Source organism: Cygnus olor, chromosome 5 (genome assembly GCF_009769625.2).
Source record: "Cygnus olor isolate bCygOlo1 chromosome 5, bCygOlo1.pri.v2, whole genome shotgun sequence".
NCBI lineage: Eukaryota > Metazoa > Chordata > Aves > Anseriformes > Anatidae > Cygnus > Cygnus olor.
This window is the reverse complement of record NC_049173.1, coordinates 59023203-59039351: the sequence shown is the minus strand read 5'-3', so window position 1 is coordinate 59039351 and position 16149 is coordinate 59023203. Positions and strand designations below refer to the sequence as shown.

The 16149-nt window shown below is 40.5% G+C and overlaps 1 protein-coding gene across 1 annotated transcript; it reads right to left on the bottom strand.

Moving 5' to 3' along the window:
* Positions 1-2931: 2931 nt before the first annotated feature.
* On the bottom strand, positions 2932-15507 carry RCN1 (reticulocalbin 1). Its single transcript, XM_040558737.1, has 6 exons — positions 15220-15507; positions 10630-10823; positions 8835-9013; positions 8232-8292; positions 5395-5594; positions 2932-4734 (listed from the first exon to the last, which is right to left on the bottom strand). The coding sequence occupies exons 1-6, from the start codon at positions 15483-15485 to the stop codon at positions 4627-4629; spliced, it is 1008 nt and encodes a 335-aa protein (XP_040414671.1). The 5' UTR covers positions 15486-15507; the 3' UTR covers positions 2932-4626.
* Positions 15508-16149: the final 642 nt, after the last annotated feature.

Here is a 16149-nt window from a genome sequence, read left to right as displayed (position 1 = left end):
GACATGACTTGTTCTATATAGCTTTTCTGGAATTTCAGATACGTGGTGGTTTCAGACCTCACAAATGAGGCCAACCTTGAAACACTTAAACAAATAATAAAACTGCAAATGCTAGCCATCCAGATCATATTTGAATACTTTATGAAACATTTTTTTCCACTGGCACATAGAATCTTTAGCATTTTCCTTATACAGCAAGTTCTGAAGCTAGTTTGGACAAGGAAAAATGACACACGTGCAGTATCTGAAACTGAGCTCCAGAACTCTGCTACCCTAATATTTGTGCTGAAGATAGATATCCCTTAATAATCAACAGGAACAGTAACGCACATACATAATGATTGTACTCTTGTGACTGGCACAGGGAGGAGATGCTCCCATCTGGGGAATAGATTTTATCTCACCCTATGGAAAGACAAAATGCAGGTGTGAAGCTGCCTATGCTGTCACATGTGCATGTGTGTCCCTTGTATACTTTCACACTATGGGAAAGCTGATACCTTTTGTTTCTGAGGCTGCTTTGAAAGGTTTGGAATCTGCACAGCACTTGGGTTTGAAAGACGTCAGCCTCACTGGTCCCTGAAAATTCAGGGGAAAATAATCCTCATATTTTTCTTTGTTATTTAGCAACTTTGGTTAATGTGCTCCTTGCTGGCATATTAAATGGAACATAGCACACTAAATTAGAGTGATGAAAAGAGAAGAGTACTGCTTATTAGTGGTGGGTAGTTCCAAGTGTTTCACTACAAGCCATGCCAGGTTTTGCAAGATCTTTGCCCTTGAAGCATTTTCTGTGGCCCCTTCTGCCACCTTGCAAAATGAATTACGTTTGCTAATGGTCACATTTGCTAATGGCAACTTGCTGTCCAGGAGTGACACCAACATCACTCAGTAAAAGGGTAAGTTTATTTGAACAGAGCAGTGATATATTAGACAGTGGACTTCCCTGAGTTAGACTTATGCCCTATATAGCTTACATGTGTATGAATTGATTTAAACTCCTAGAAGTTACTGCTCAGTAGTAAAAAGGAGATCAGGATCTGATGGTCACATGGTTACTTCTAACCTCAAATCTCACCATCCTATTGTTCTTCTGCTTGCTTTTATGTGGCTAAGGCCTTAATCCCTCTAGACAGGGGCAAGGAGTTCTGCCATTAACTTCACTGGGATCAAGGTCGACTTCTGTACTGCACCAGTAAAGCAGTATGGCGCTATTTTAAGATATTTGTGTAAATATAATTAGATAAGGATGAGCTGCATTCTCCTTTCCTCAGGGAGTTATGAAAAGTACCTTGATTGGAACAGGAGACAGATTTAACCTGATTGAATCATTAAATGGAAATATAAGACAATGAACATTAGCCACTTAATTCATTTCATAAATTCTAAGAATTAAAACTGCATGTGCAATAATAATGGCTATTCCAGATATGTAAGTAGGAAAAATGCACCTTTGACGTACTGTGGCATAGGCATAATGAAAACGTGTAGTTAATGGACGATTTATGTAATAAGAGTTACCATACAGAACCTGCAGTTGGAAATATATAAACACATTTCCCAACAGAATTTCACTACGTCACTATTCATTAAGAAAATCCACAATAACTGACAAGATAGGCACAAAATGAATTTTCATGTTGCTGGAATGAAGTATGGCTCCCAGCAATTAATGGTTTTAGTCATATTAAGCAGATAAATAATGCTATCTGACATTACAGTATTTCACATTACACTAAAATTTTGTAACATTTGCTCATAATATGACTTGAAATATGTTACCTAGGAAAAAAAATGTTATCTCTGGAACAGTCAAACCCCATTAGAAACCTTAGGCTTGAAAAATCACAATGTTAACAGTTATATCCCCTAGCAAAGGTTTGCTTTCCTTAAATAGTGTTAAATTTAAACCCAGAAGCTGTCGTCTCTTTTGGAGTTACTCTTCCTGAGTGCATTGAGCTTGAAAGGAAAATTTAGTGCACAAAATGTACTGTGCATTGCTCAGTGTTGGTAAGTGAAACACCATAAAGAGCTACAGAAACAGGGTAGCCTTTAGTGTGAAATCACATCAATGATAGTCATGTTTCTGTATCCTGCTTTATAAAAATGCTCCTAATCTTAATATGACCCCATTACAATGATTGACACTTTATTATCTTAAATCTCATATTAATTGGCATGTTTGCCTTTTTCATAGCTTGGCATACTCTACCTGAGTACCATTCATTTTTTTAAAAAAAAAAAAAAAAAAAAAAAACTGAAAAATATAGTTGGTCTATATTTCCAGTTCCTGTTTGCATGCATAACTCCTATGACTTCAGCACTATTATTTATGTAAGCATAGTTTTATACTAGAAACTGCCGAATGTGTTCCAAGCTTTAATAGAAACTGAGAACAAATACAGGAACATGATTTCTCTCTCATTTGATGCTAATTTCATTCCAAATTTATTGAGTAATGTGGAAGAAGATGTGATTGCTTGTCAAAGCTCAGATGCAGTTTTTTGTTGGGACAGAATGCAGCGGATTTGGAAGTGTCATGTTTAGCTGAAGGCAATGATGCTTAGTGTCTCAGCACCCAACTCCCACTGAATTTCAACAAGAGTTAGCAAACAACCTTCCCTTGGGCACCAGTGAAAATCCTTAGCTTCCCATCTAGTCTGGGCTGCAGTTTCACTTGCAGGAAACAAGTTTTTTGTTTGTTTGTTTTTCTGAGGCCTTTTAAGGTATTGTTTCCTGAAACAATGGAAGATGATCCAAGTGCAGAGAGAGCACAGCAGTTCTGTTACTAAAATATAAAAATGTCAAACTTTAGTATGAAAGGACTGCAAAAAAACAAACAGAAAACCCACCTTCTCAAGATTGTTATGATTATGGAATATACTAAGACTTTCCAAATCCAAACAATAAACAAAACAGGTAATGTTTTACGTGTGCCAAAATACAATTTTATTGCTTCTTAGATAACACTGCATTTAGGTATTACTTTGACATGGAAGTACTGGAAAAGCAAAAACAGTTTATATCTTATGACATCTGTCCTACTGTATGTTAGTGGAAGAGGTAGGGACTTTTAGGAGACATTGCTGGCAATGTCATAAGTGCACACCAAAAGCTTAATAATTATGCTAGCAAGAACATGTAATCTCTGCCAGAGTGTGTAATCTAGAATTATCTTCAATTGAAATTAAAATATTTAACCACAGTTCTTATGTGACCTTAGTGTTCAGAACAGATTCTAGTAATAGTGATAGCAACTATATACATTGGACATACTTCTATTTTTTTTAATGAGGTGAAGAAGAAACAGTTGGTGCCATATGCCCAGCTGCTGTTTGTAGATGACCAGCCAGTGCTGCAGGACCTGTCAATGATCCAGTGCTTGAGGAACTACTGGCTTTAAATGCTTGGTTCCTGATTTCACATCATCTCTCTATGCTAGTCTGTATTAGTGTTATTGCACCTTCAGAGTATCAAAAAGAAGTAATGGTTTTATCATGCATATTTTAAAACCAGTACATTTAAAAACAACCAAACTTATCTGAGTTAGGTATACAAAAATATATATGTAACAGCTCACATTATACAGTTAAAAAGAAAGCACCTGTGTGGAAAGCTTACTCCCATCTTTGGAAGGAAAGCTGTCTCCATGTAGTTGCTTCAGTATCACGTACTTATACGTACATACATACAAAACTAGAACTGTAGCCACATGAATCTGTCCCCTGATGTGGCACAGAAGACAGAAGGCCCAGAGGGGTGATATGTCTCATTCTTTCTCCATCACAGAACTGCTGCCATTCACACTGTGTGAACAAGAGTATGGCTTCGGTAAAGTGCGAAAAGCGTGAGATAAATTATGCTCCATGTGGCATAATTCCTCCCAGGAAACAGCATAACTAGCAGCCCACAAACAATTGTATGTTGTTCTGTTGTCAGAAGGAACAGTTGTCACTACGAACTCTACAACCCTTGCCGAGGAATGCCAGCATGGGTGCTAGGCCACGTGTGCTGCCTCTGCGCTGCAATGGGGGTTAGAGGGAAGGGCCAGTTGTATAAGTTGCCCTTGTAAAGATATGGCCCACAGGGCTGCTGGTTAACTCCGGCCCAAACTAGGAGAGAAAAATGGAGTGTGGAGAAAAAGGCCGGGGAACTTGTTAAATCTTTTCTCTGTACAGAAGAGTGAAACTATAATTCTAAATTGTTAAATTGTTATATGCTATTAAAAAAGACAGCTAAACAACCTCATCTATTTCAAAAACTAGGTTTCTTTCTAATCCTAGCTGCATTTCACTATGGTAAAAATGGGTATTTGAAGAAAATGTATTATTATTAAAGGTCCTTGGAGTTGTTTTAAGTGTCTTTCCCAGGTTAGGCTCCAATATACTACTTTTTTCCAAAAATAGAACTACAGTAATTAGATATTGTATTTAACCATGTGAAGAGACTAAAATGCTATTTCTATGCAGTTTCTGAGGTAATAAGCTGGCATGTTAGAAATATATTAATGCAAGTCATTCAGTCGTGAGTGTGTCCCTTGCCCATCTTCCCCTAAAAGAGGGGATGGACCCGGTGACTTCAGTAAAGTGGAGAAAAGGTCTGTGGCATGTTGCTTGGTACACTGTATCATAGCTCATCATGGTTTCTTGTGAGGTCTTCCCCATAATTAGTAGCTTGACTTCCAACAAACATATTCCAGTTGTCTAGAACTTCCTCTTTTGTTAGCTTTTGATCCTGGTGGGAGGAAAATAAAATCTCTGTAAGAACTTTTTCAAAGCTAAGTAAAAGACCAACACAGACATACAAGAGCTCTACAAAGCGGCAGACTAAAGATTCAGGAATCATTTTAGCTGTCATGGTGAGTGAGATTTTGATCCAAGTGGAAGTCGTAAGTCCCACTGGCTTCAGTTGGGTCAAACTGCTTATTGAAATGTTAGAGGAAGTGGATGTATTGAGCCAGTCTTTAAGCCAAAGATGTATGTTTCAGTATAGAAACCTGGGCTTTTTCCTACCTCCTGGGTAACATATCTCTTTTTTTTCCCTCTTGTAGTTTAAATTAATATACAAAACCTATGACCAGTCTTAAAGAGAAAAAATATTTCTACTGTGTTAAAACTTGCAGGTTTAAGAAGATTTTATGTAACCTAATGAAAGCCAACTTCTAGAGTTAAATTGTGTTTTACTCATTTGTGATTCTTACCCTACCAACTGAAGTTTGCATTAATACATTAAGGCACTAGCACGTCTAGCCTCTAAAACTCCACCTAAAGTGTACTAATAAGGAAAATTATTAGGAATCACTTCTTGCTAATTGATATTATGTTTAAGTGGTTCTTCTTGTTTGTTTTTTTAATGTTGCTTTTTTTTTTCTTAATACACTAGAACTCTAAGTACCTTATCTACATCCGATTCATAGACTAAATGCCTGGCTTCGGCTAGTGCGTGATCGTAGTCTTGTGGGAGAATCCAGTGCTGAATCTCTTCCTTGTCCATCTTTCCATCCTTGTTGAGGTCACGAAAATCTGAAAACTGCTCACGCTCTGTAATCACCCAGTCAGGCTCTGGTCCACCCTCTTCATTTGCAAACATATCAGCTGGAAAGGAAAGAAAGGTCTCACTCAAGTCATACTTAATTTGAAAATTATGCATAAACTAAAGACATTTGCATGGTGTTCCTCAGAGGAAGACTAAACCTTTAACTCTTCGCACAGCATTTCTTTGTACAGAATATGAAATGTGGGGTGTAGAGTAGCTGTGTATATCTTCTTTCAGGCCTACTTCTTCTCTGCTGGTGACTGTCTGTTCTTATGTTACCCTAGTATATTAGCCTCATAAACAGTGCACTTTTATGAAAGGTGAACCTGTCCAAAGGCCTTCAGCCACTTTAATTTGAGTAAAAAAAATCTTTAAGGATCTATTGTTAAATTGCAATCATGAGCATTAGGGCTGAGCTCCATCACATGAGGAGAAAGGGATGTAGCAATTTTATCTTGTCCCTGTCAGCAAATGTCTCCGTGGATAAAATCAGACTTCAGCCAGCAGAGTGGCTGAGAGAATAAAAGGCACAGAGGAAACTCAGGAAAACAAAAATTGCTAAATAGAAGTGAATGCTTTTATCCTGCTTTCAGAGAGGTCTGTTTAAGAGAAATCCATCTTAGAAAAGGAGTCCTTTTTAACCATACAGTTCTGCAGCAAACTCCACTAGAAGGTATTATTCTACAAAGAAAAACCCGGAAAGAACGTCCTGCATCAGTGGTATGCTCTGTCTATGAGAAACTATACGCAGTGCACTTGCCATAGCTTGGTACCTTGGGAGGGAGTACCATTTGTGACATAGGATGCATAGATTATGTCCGTGAGCTGCTCTGTACATTGTACATTAGTCCTGTGTTATGTTTAAGAAGCATCAGTAGGAAAACACTACCGTGGCAGCTGCTACCTGTATAAACAGGGTTGGGAGAGTAGCAGTGATTATTAAGAACAAGTATTGATTTGTATCTGTCCTTTACGTCACAGGCCTTCCAAATTACTAGTAGTAAAAGTCCTTCAAGAATTATAAGTGTGTTCACTTTATCCTTCTGGTCACTGTGGCTAATCAACTGTTTTCTGCTCATCAGGGCTGCTTATTCCTCAAGCCTTCCATTTCTCTATTGGTATTAAAGCTTGTTTTATAGATGGTACTCCTATGCCTTGTGGTTCTGGCTTTCAAGAATACGCTAAGGAAAAGTGCAGCCCACATGGGTGGTCTCAGGGTCACAGGCTTGCAGGTATCCATAGGAAGTGAAAACATAGATCTCAAATCTAAGAATAGCCTCCCCTTGCCCTGCAGTGGGAGGATGTGTACTACGCTGAAGATCTCTGTTGGTAGAACTGTCCACAGTGTCCCTGAAATACACTGTACACTGGCACAGTGAGAATTTAGTTCTCTATGCTTAACATGACTAGAGATATTCTGCTTAGCTGCTTTTATAAAACGTAAACCAAATTTTGTAGAAGTCAAAATGGGAGGGAGAAGTGGGGAGGGAGTAATCATTCTACAACCTTCAGCAGATTTCCCCATCAAATACCTGATCCAGAGACTGCAGTTTCTGGACTTTTTGATTGCTCCTTATAAAGTACCAAGGAAGAGATTTAGCTTTCTGTTTTTAACCCCAATTTGATCAAAAAGAAAAGAATTATATCTGAAAATGGGAAGTAGGAATATTTTAAGCAGTTTTTCTCTACTCATAAAGAAACTTCAGACAACACATTCACTTTCTTTTTTGCATTTTTAAAGTGCAAATTATATTGTTTATTTGAAGCATCTGACACGTCCTGTCAATTTGATTTTTATCATCCTTGCCAATGTGGGGTGATCGTGACGAGAACATTCTATGTTCCTATCTATAGAAGACAAGAAAAAACAGCATTCACATGGTAACAAATGTTGACAATTACCTTATAATTATATGTAGGTAATGTCACTGAATGAACTGAAATTACTGTGGAAATTATGCTGCTCTGTTATTTCAGTCATAAATGAATAGCATTCACATTCTGAGGCTAAATATAATTTACAAGGAAAAGAAACCCCCTGCCATTAATTAACATGTGTATATTGTTCCTGATTATATGAGAAGTGATCTTTATAGCACCACTAGAAACAGAAAGATTCATCTGAGCTTGCTCTAATGCTTTCCTGGTGATACTTTCTTGATTAAAAACCCATCAGAGTGAGTGCAGTGGGAGATGTTAGCTTTTGGTATCAGCATAATGATTCAAAAGGGTGAAATGTATTATGTGCAGCTGATCTCTAGTCTTGTTTCCATTTAGTTTTCATATGTCTAAGTGCAAGACAGTAGCTGGCTGCCTAGAGTGACTGAAAGTTGTGTAACTGTGACAGATCCCCTGTTGATGTTTCCTGTGCTGATCTCTTTCTGACATTTAAGTAACGCACAGCTACTTTTTATGCACTTGACAACTTTTTTGAGAATCTTAAATCTTGCTCCTGTTTTTATACAGTTGATTTTTAATGCATCATCTTATATTTCTATAAAAAACATAAGGCATCACTGCAAAAATCTTTAGAAAAACATGGGGTTTTACTTACTAATTAATCTAGGAAAATAACTAGTAGAAAATAGGCAACTTTGAAACACAGAATTGTTCACCTTTGGTTTGTTAATACTGCTGTAGACTTGAGAGAGGATGGACATATGGAGATTTTATAAGAAACAAACTTTAAGACTTACCAATATACTCATCCTGATCCACAAAACCATCCTCATTCTTGTCAATGTCTTCTAAGGTTTCCTGGAAAACAGTTTTGCATTGAAGTAATCAAGAGAGAACTGACAATTCTGGCTATTCCCCTCTTCAGTCATTTCACATTTGAGGCCTGACCTGACCTTGTACACAGGCAAATCTGCTCTCACAGACTCTGATGCAATTGTTGCTTGAACAAAAAATATACAAGTCTCATGCTGAAAAAACTCCCTGCACATAAATGAAAACTGGACATCATGCTTAAGTTTGAAGTTAGGGGCAGATAGAAGCTGGCATCACACACTTTGCAGCCTCATGTCAGCATACCTTTCCTTTTATTTTGGTGCAAGTCCATACCAAGACTGTTTCCACTTGGGAGTAGTCTAAGAGTGTTTAACAAGTCTTCCTTGTACTGAGAACTCTAAATCAAGTACTTTCAAGAAAAGTATCCCTTTTTGTTCCCAAGCTGGCTATTAAGTATGTGTCTGAGTGCCTCTTTCTCAACTCTGCCTGGAAAGGTTAGAGAAGCTTTCCAAAGCTCATCTGAAAAGTAAAAGTAAAAATAATGTTACTGGTTTTGCTCTGCTTACTAAGACAACGATGTTTTTCATATGCTCGAACTCCTCTGGGTGAAGGAAAGCTGTGAATTCTTCACGAGTGGCAGCTAGGTCTCCATCCAGATCTGCAGTTTTGAATCGTCTTTCATCTCTGGGCAGCATTTTTTTAAAACTGTGCCGATCAGTTGCATCTTGGAATTCTTCTGGATTTTCTGCAAATTAATCAAGACAATCTCAAAATTTTGTTCCTTTTCAAGTGTACTAATGTGATAAAGCCCCTTAATTTGCTGACATGTACTCTGTTAGAGTCTAAAAATACAAACGCTTATTGCCAGAATAGCTGCTGTGTTGAACAGGAACTTCTTTTCCTATGAAGCTGGAAATTAATTCAAGGGTCAAACACTTTGGGTCATTTTTAAAGGTGACTTAGTAGTAAAGGTAAATGGCTGAGTAGGTTCTCTGTTGGAATCCAGGGTTTTGCAGTATCATATATTATACTTCATAGATTTATTTAATCTGCTTTTATAAGCGCTGCTTAGGCAGTATTTGGAGTAGATTTCATTCACAGAAGTTTTATACTTCTTAGGAATCAGTATGACCTACACAACTCTCCAGTTTCAAAAAGCAAGCAAACCAAGGAAAAGTGGTTTCAGAAGCTGGCAGACTGACTGAAATTACTGAACTGCTACGCCTCTGCTACACAGAGCCTATCAATTATTTTCACTTTAAAACAAAGACATTTTTTCAGGGTGTTTAGAGACATACAATGAACGGTATTTGATATAATTTTTAGAATAGGAAAACTAAACTGAATTCAAAGATATTAATTGTGCAATCATTATGAGTATTTTCTCATGTTGGGAGATAAACATTTGAAAAAGACTAGGCTGGTAATCACAGATGTGAATTTTAAGTGTGTATTAACACATGATCACAATATAGTAGCTGTCCTCCAGCTCTTGGGGATAACAAAGAGCAAAGACAGAGGGCTGAGAAAGGCTCCCAGAGATACTGCTACAGGGATGTGAGACAAAATATTACCTTTAAAAATGTAGTAAGCCCCATCTGCATCTAGGGTAGAACTTCTACTTAATACTGCTATTGGAATCTTGCTCAAAAAACTACCTGTATGGTAGCTAGACACTGTCTTCTCATTGCCAGTAGAAATGTACTCATGGTCAGTTACTACCAATTAGTGGTCTGTCAGCATTGCCCCGTAGCTTAAGTAATCTCTTCTCTTCCTTTCCCTTCGTTAACTTAGAAAAACTAAAGGGAATGCAAGTTGGAGAAAAAAAAAATCAGGTATAGTTTTAATAGATGTTTCTTTTGTCTCATTTCTAAGGATTTTCATTTATAGCTGATCCCAGCCTGAGGCATGTTACTCCACATAAACTATTTTATTCAATAATTTTGCTATAGCTTATACCCAGCCTAAATTTTTAGCATCTAAAATCTTAACAAATTGAGAGACTGAATTGAGAAACATTGGTTAATTATGCAATATATTGTTTTTGAATAAAAATACTAATTTTAATGTTAAAAAATCATCTATTTTTTAATTGGAGTAGGAGACCTTAATTAATCTTCATCAGTACATCGAACAAGCCCTCTGTAAAACCTTCTGTGTAGTGGTGACCCATGTGGAAATGGCTGAAATACAGAAATAATGCAATAAAAAAGTGCTTTTGACCTCTGAGTGTCTATAAAATTTAATGCGATTTCCAGAAGTCCTAAATGTGACACCAAATTCCTGTTGGCTATAAGGCATGAAATCATGCCTTATAACCCCAATCGTCATTGAGCATATCATCTGAAGACGTTATCTTACCTAGATAATAACCATATGTGGCTTGTTTATATTCTTCCCAGGCGATTTTATTGTCCTTGTTCAGATCATAGTCTTTCCAAACTTTAGCAACATTTTCATAGATATACCGTTTCTGTACCCGTTTAATCCAGTTTTTCAGTTCCTCTGTTGTGAGATAGCCATCTTTGTTTTCATCTATTCTATCCACAATCTTCCTGTAAAAAGAGAGTGGCATCCGTAAGAGTCAAAAGAAAACCAAACTGCACGTCAGTCCAATTTTAGTAGTCTTTATCTGGCCCTGATTTTCCACAAAAATGTAACGCCCAAAATTTAGAAAGCTGTCCTTCTGGCTAAAACTTTCTTCAATTTTGCAGGTTATCTTAAGGAACATTATTCATTAATCAATATTGCTATGAATAATTCAATTGGAATTTGAACCATCAAAGTTAGTGAACAAACTATCTCAGAGGATACCTCAATTTCTTAGATACTATCTACTAACTACAGGGCACCTGTTCAGTGTCCATAGCGGGTAGCTATGCTGGACTCAGAATAGGAAACTGACTTCACCTCAGGAGAAAGCCTGTACTGATGTTTGCCAGATGCAATCAGGGCAAAAAGCTGGGATTTTGCAGACACCTGCAGTTTCTCCAGTGGCCCTCCAGCAGACTGATGCTAGGCTGGAGTGAGTTGTGTGTGCAACTTTGTGTGCGATGTTGAGCACGTGCACCATTTAGTCTTCCCTTCCATTGCTGTCCCTCTGCTTCTTTCCATTTCTTTTCTTTTTTTTCTAGATAAAAGAAATATTGCTTGTATTGCCGGGAGTGCGTGGTACTCATTAATGCGGGTCTCCAGTCATTGCTGGCAATTGGGATATAAGCAACTGCCCTACGTAAAGCTGCTAGCTTCAAGTTCTGTTGAAATCAGCAGAAGGGAAGGTACTTGGGTACTCCCAAGGAAGCTTCCACCTTTGAAAAGTTCTACACACAGCTGCAAGTAAAACTGACCTGAAAAACTGTTTAAAAAAAAAAAAAAAAGCAACTCTCTCCTCCACCATTTAGATTCTCTGTAATAAATCTCATGAGGACCCCTGTTAATTGCTAACTACCACCAGTTTGCGTTTGAGCTTGTAAAACTGGCTTTTGTCCCAGATACAGTGGTATACCAAATGATAAAAAAATACCTTTATCTAAAATAAGAATGCAGCTTCAATCTCACAGCTTGTATATAAATTTGTTGGAGCATTATAATATCCCGGGTACCACCCTATGAGAAACAACGTAGTCTCCTCCTGAACTGGGGCAATCAGCCTCATGTCTCCTGTGCACATCCAGTTTGGCTTTGGGCACATCAGCAGTTTGAACCCTTGAACCACCGCTCACGAGACCACAGGAGCAAACTCTCTGTAGCTGCACTGCACCCAGCAGTTTGGTGACCACCCTGTCGCCAACTCAAGATAATCAAAATGACCATTATCCATAGCCTCAGTCACCATCCCTTTGGTCTAGTTATATGTCATTTGTAAGAATGGGTAAGAGAAGTAGCTGTCTTGTCTAAATCCTGACTTGAAATTCAACAGGTGAGCTCCCTAGATCTCCAGGCAGCCAAAGGAGACAGTGAAAAGTTCTGAATTTTTAACTATTTCTTGCAATTCAACATCTTGGTTCCCCAGAGGGAAAGCTGGCACTGGCTGATGGGAACTGCTCAGCGAGTAAAGCGATGTCCTTTCTTGAGCCTTAGTCAAGCAACAGCAGCAGGTTCTACTGAATTTGCAGCACTGTCATGTGAACCTGGTAGTATCGGGTTTGTAGTGTGTTTCATCTACTGCAAGTCAGAGCTTAATGGATACTGGTTTGGGGTCCAGCTGTTGAATTCATAAACATGGTATTTCTGAGTGATAGGGGAAAAAAAGGGGCTACAGAATTTGCTTTCTAAAGTAGGTAAGTATGAATTAACTGACTGGAAAACCTTTCTCTTTTGTGTAAATCTCATGGGGAATTGACTGCCGGGGTCCCTTTCACTGCATGACGGGCTGTATTTGTCAATGAATTTGCTCCACCACAAATTTGACTTAACTGCTTTAGCTGATATTTCTGTCTTATTAAATGGAGTAAGTTGCAAAAAGTGATTCTGCTAGCAGCTCTTTGGTATTTTTAACACCAAAGCAGTCAAGACTCTTTACCATAAAATGTCCTGTGCCTTATCTTTTTCATCTGTACTCTTGTTTTTATAGCTCCATTGCATCCATATGCACTCTTTTACTCTGCTTCCCAGATGAGAACGGGGACAAAGAAATAGTCTTGCCTACAGGCTCCCAAAGGTGGACTGCAAACCTCACATTTTACACTGATAATTACCTACAAAAGGGCTTGGGATCATTCTAAGTTTTGTAGTGGAGCTACTGTATATTGTCTGACAGGCATTAGTGCCTTCATTTTAAATAGTTAATTCTTGAATATATCAAAAATTCATGGAGCGTGTTAAGACATGCAGTGCCAAGTCATACCCAGGAAGTTACATGTACGAGTGTGTAATACCTGAAACCTTACGTTCTCCCTTTAACTTAGGTGGGATAACAATCAGTATTATGAGGTGAGAAACTAATAGAGTAGCTAGAGGACACATGCAACATACAGTCTCCTGTTAGACAGATTAGATCTGCCAGCCTGTAAATGCATCTGGTGATGAAACAAAGTTGGGGTAAGGAAATCACTGCTACAAAGTGGCTGAAAGTGGAAGGCTTCCCCTCTGCACATGATGCTCAGCACAACTGTACGTGGATAAACTCAGAATAAATAACAAATGTTTATATTGGTAGGATCTGTAAGCATCTTCTGTATTTGCTGAAAATGACAGGCCCAACACAAATGGCACGGAGAAGGTTCAAAGGACTGGGGTCCCACTCTTCTTCTTAGCCCATCACCACTCCCTTAATGCAGCCCTTGGCTGCTGCACTAGGATTATGTCGTGCTTCTCCAAAACCAAGTGAGTTGTGGTACTGCACATAGGTAGGAAATCTGTGATTCTTCCCTTATCCAGTGATTCAGTGTGGGAGGACAGGGAGAACAGGGATGCTTCTGTCAAGGAATGTCCTAAGGGCAGGTGTACTCCAAGGTTATGATAAAATTATGGGCTGTATGTGTCATGATCACAAACCAAGATTTTACTGCTCAGCTGCTCCTCCACAAAGGATGTGAGTAGTTGCTTGCAGGGCTTTTTCTATGTACTAGCTAGGTCCTTTTTGTTTACTGGAAGATGAGGGTAGCTTTGTGTTACTGCTGTCTAGCCCTGCAATTCCACAGGATGATACGCTGCCATCCTTCTTAAGGAAGGTGCAGTAACAGTAGCACATGCTTTGGTTACAGCAGTATACTATATATTCCCATTTTCTCGCAGAAAGCATTTACAAAACATCTGTGATGTTTTGCTGCACAATGCTCACCCCACAACGTGGACTTTGGTTCTCAGAGGAAGTCTTTAAGTCATGTCCACATAAAAGGTGTTTGACTGTGGCTGTAGCTTAATATGCCTGTGTCACCAGCTTAACATGCCTGTGTCACCTCTCTGAGGTGCACTCAGTGAGATTGCTAAAAGCGTCTTCCCTTGCTGAGTTGGTGTTTGTAAAAGCTGCTTAAGAGCAATCCAGCTACTTCATCAAATCATATCCCCAACTGAAAAAGTCTGTTCTGGCGCAAGAATAAACGTAGACAGTTTAAAAGATGTCCTTGTTAGCGATATACTTTTATTGGAAACTAAGTCATAGATGGAATGTACTGAGATGGTTTCTTCTGCTCCTTTTTCAAACTCTGGAAAAAATTGGTCATTTCTGATAACTGCTTCATCCGTTTACTTACTGAGATACAGGTAAATAGCAGTGACAGCTTCCAGAAGGACCAACAGGGTCACTCTGAGACAACCCTGACACTACAACATGAGCTTGTGATAGAACTACAGACATACAATGAGTAAGCGCCACTCCCTGTAGAAGGGGAGTAACTGAAAAGCTAGTCTTAGTGAGAATGTACAGACACTTTAAATTACTTTCTGTTCATTTAATATTTTCTGCTTATTTAAAATAAAACAATCTTTCAACCGTTAGACTTAGTCCTAATTAGCAATCTGACTTCTTGTAAGTGTAAACGAGGGAGAAGTGCTAACAGAAGGCAATTGTCTTCTAGGTGCAAAGAGCAGCGTGGAAGCAAGCGCGGCACTATCACAGCGGGCAAAGCTGTCACAAGTGGAAAACCTGTAGGCTTAAACTGAAAGAGCTGCGATGAAGGGAAGAGAGACATGGCCTCAACTCGATTCCAACACCTCCGGTGCAGGCAGGCGTCCCGGAGGCGAGGAGCAGCGGCAGCAAAGCGCTCCGGCGGCGTGCCGCTGCCGGGTGCCCGGAGGAAAGCGACCAGCCAGGAAAGTGACCGTGTCCGGTCGGCCGCTCCCGTGCGGGGAGGAGGAAGAAAGCGCCGAGGTGTCAGGGCCCGGGCAGCCGGAGCGAGGGGGCGCCCACCGCCCGCAGCCGCCCTCCCGCCCCGTCCCGTCCCGTCCCGTCCCGCCCCGCCCCGCGCCCTCCCCTGCCACGTTCCCGCCGCCCGGGCCTCAGTGTCTCACCCCAGCCTCTCGCGGCTCTCCTCGGGGCTGAGCTGGTCGAAGCTCCGCGCCTCCTCCTTGCCCAGGAAGGCCTCGTGGTCGTACTGGAAGCCCGGGCCGTCCTCGTGCTGCTGCTGCTGCTGCGCGGCGCCGGGCCGCGCCCGCTCCTGCCGCGCCGTCGGCTTGCCCAGGCCGCCCGGCACCAGCAGCAGCAGCAGCACCACCACCACCACGAGCGGCGGCGGCGGCGGCACCGGCAGCAGGCGCCATCCCGCCCCGCCGGCCATGCCCCGCGGGCGCCCCGCAGCCGGAGCCCCGCCGCGCAGCCCCGCGCCGCCCGAGGCCGCCCCGCTCATCGCGCCCGGCCCGGCCCCGCCTCTCCCCGGCCGCTCCCCGCGATTGGTCCCGGCCCCGTCCCGGCCCTGTCCCGGCTCGGCACGGCACGGCCCGGCCCCGCCGGCGCCACGTCTGCAGGGCGGAGCACGGGGACACGAAGGGGACAGGTCGGGGCCGGGAGGTCCCGGCCCTCCGTTATGAATGAACAAAAACGTGTTTTGCTTTTTTTTTTTTTTCTTTTTTTCCCAAGATGAGCAACAGTAAAGCTACAAGTTAAAAAAAAAAAAAAAGAAACCAAACGTTGCTACGTCATGAGTGCATGAGTGTAACACCAAGTTAATACCCTAAAAAATGTACAGTAGGAAAAAAAGATTGCCAGCGTCCTCCTAGAGGATACTAATCGTAACAGCGGCACCGGAACTGTCAGAGCAGCAAACTCAGGATCCTGGAAATTGAAGGAGAAAACCCACGTTTTGTCATTTGGTGTAGAAAAAAGCATTTGCTTTTTCCGTAAATTGCAATTCATTTTGCTCAAGATTGTAGAAGCAGAGACTTCAGGTTGCAGTAACTGACGTTTTCACCTAGTAAATTTCCTTTTCCTGTGCTGTAGCCTGA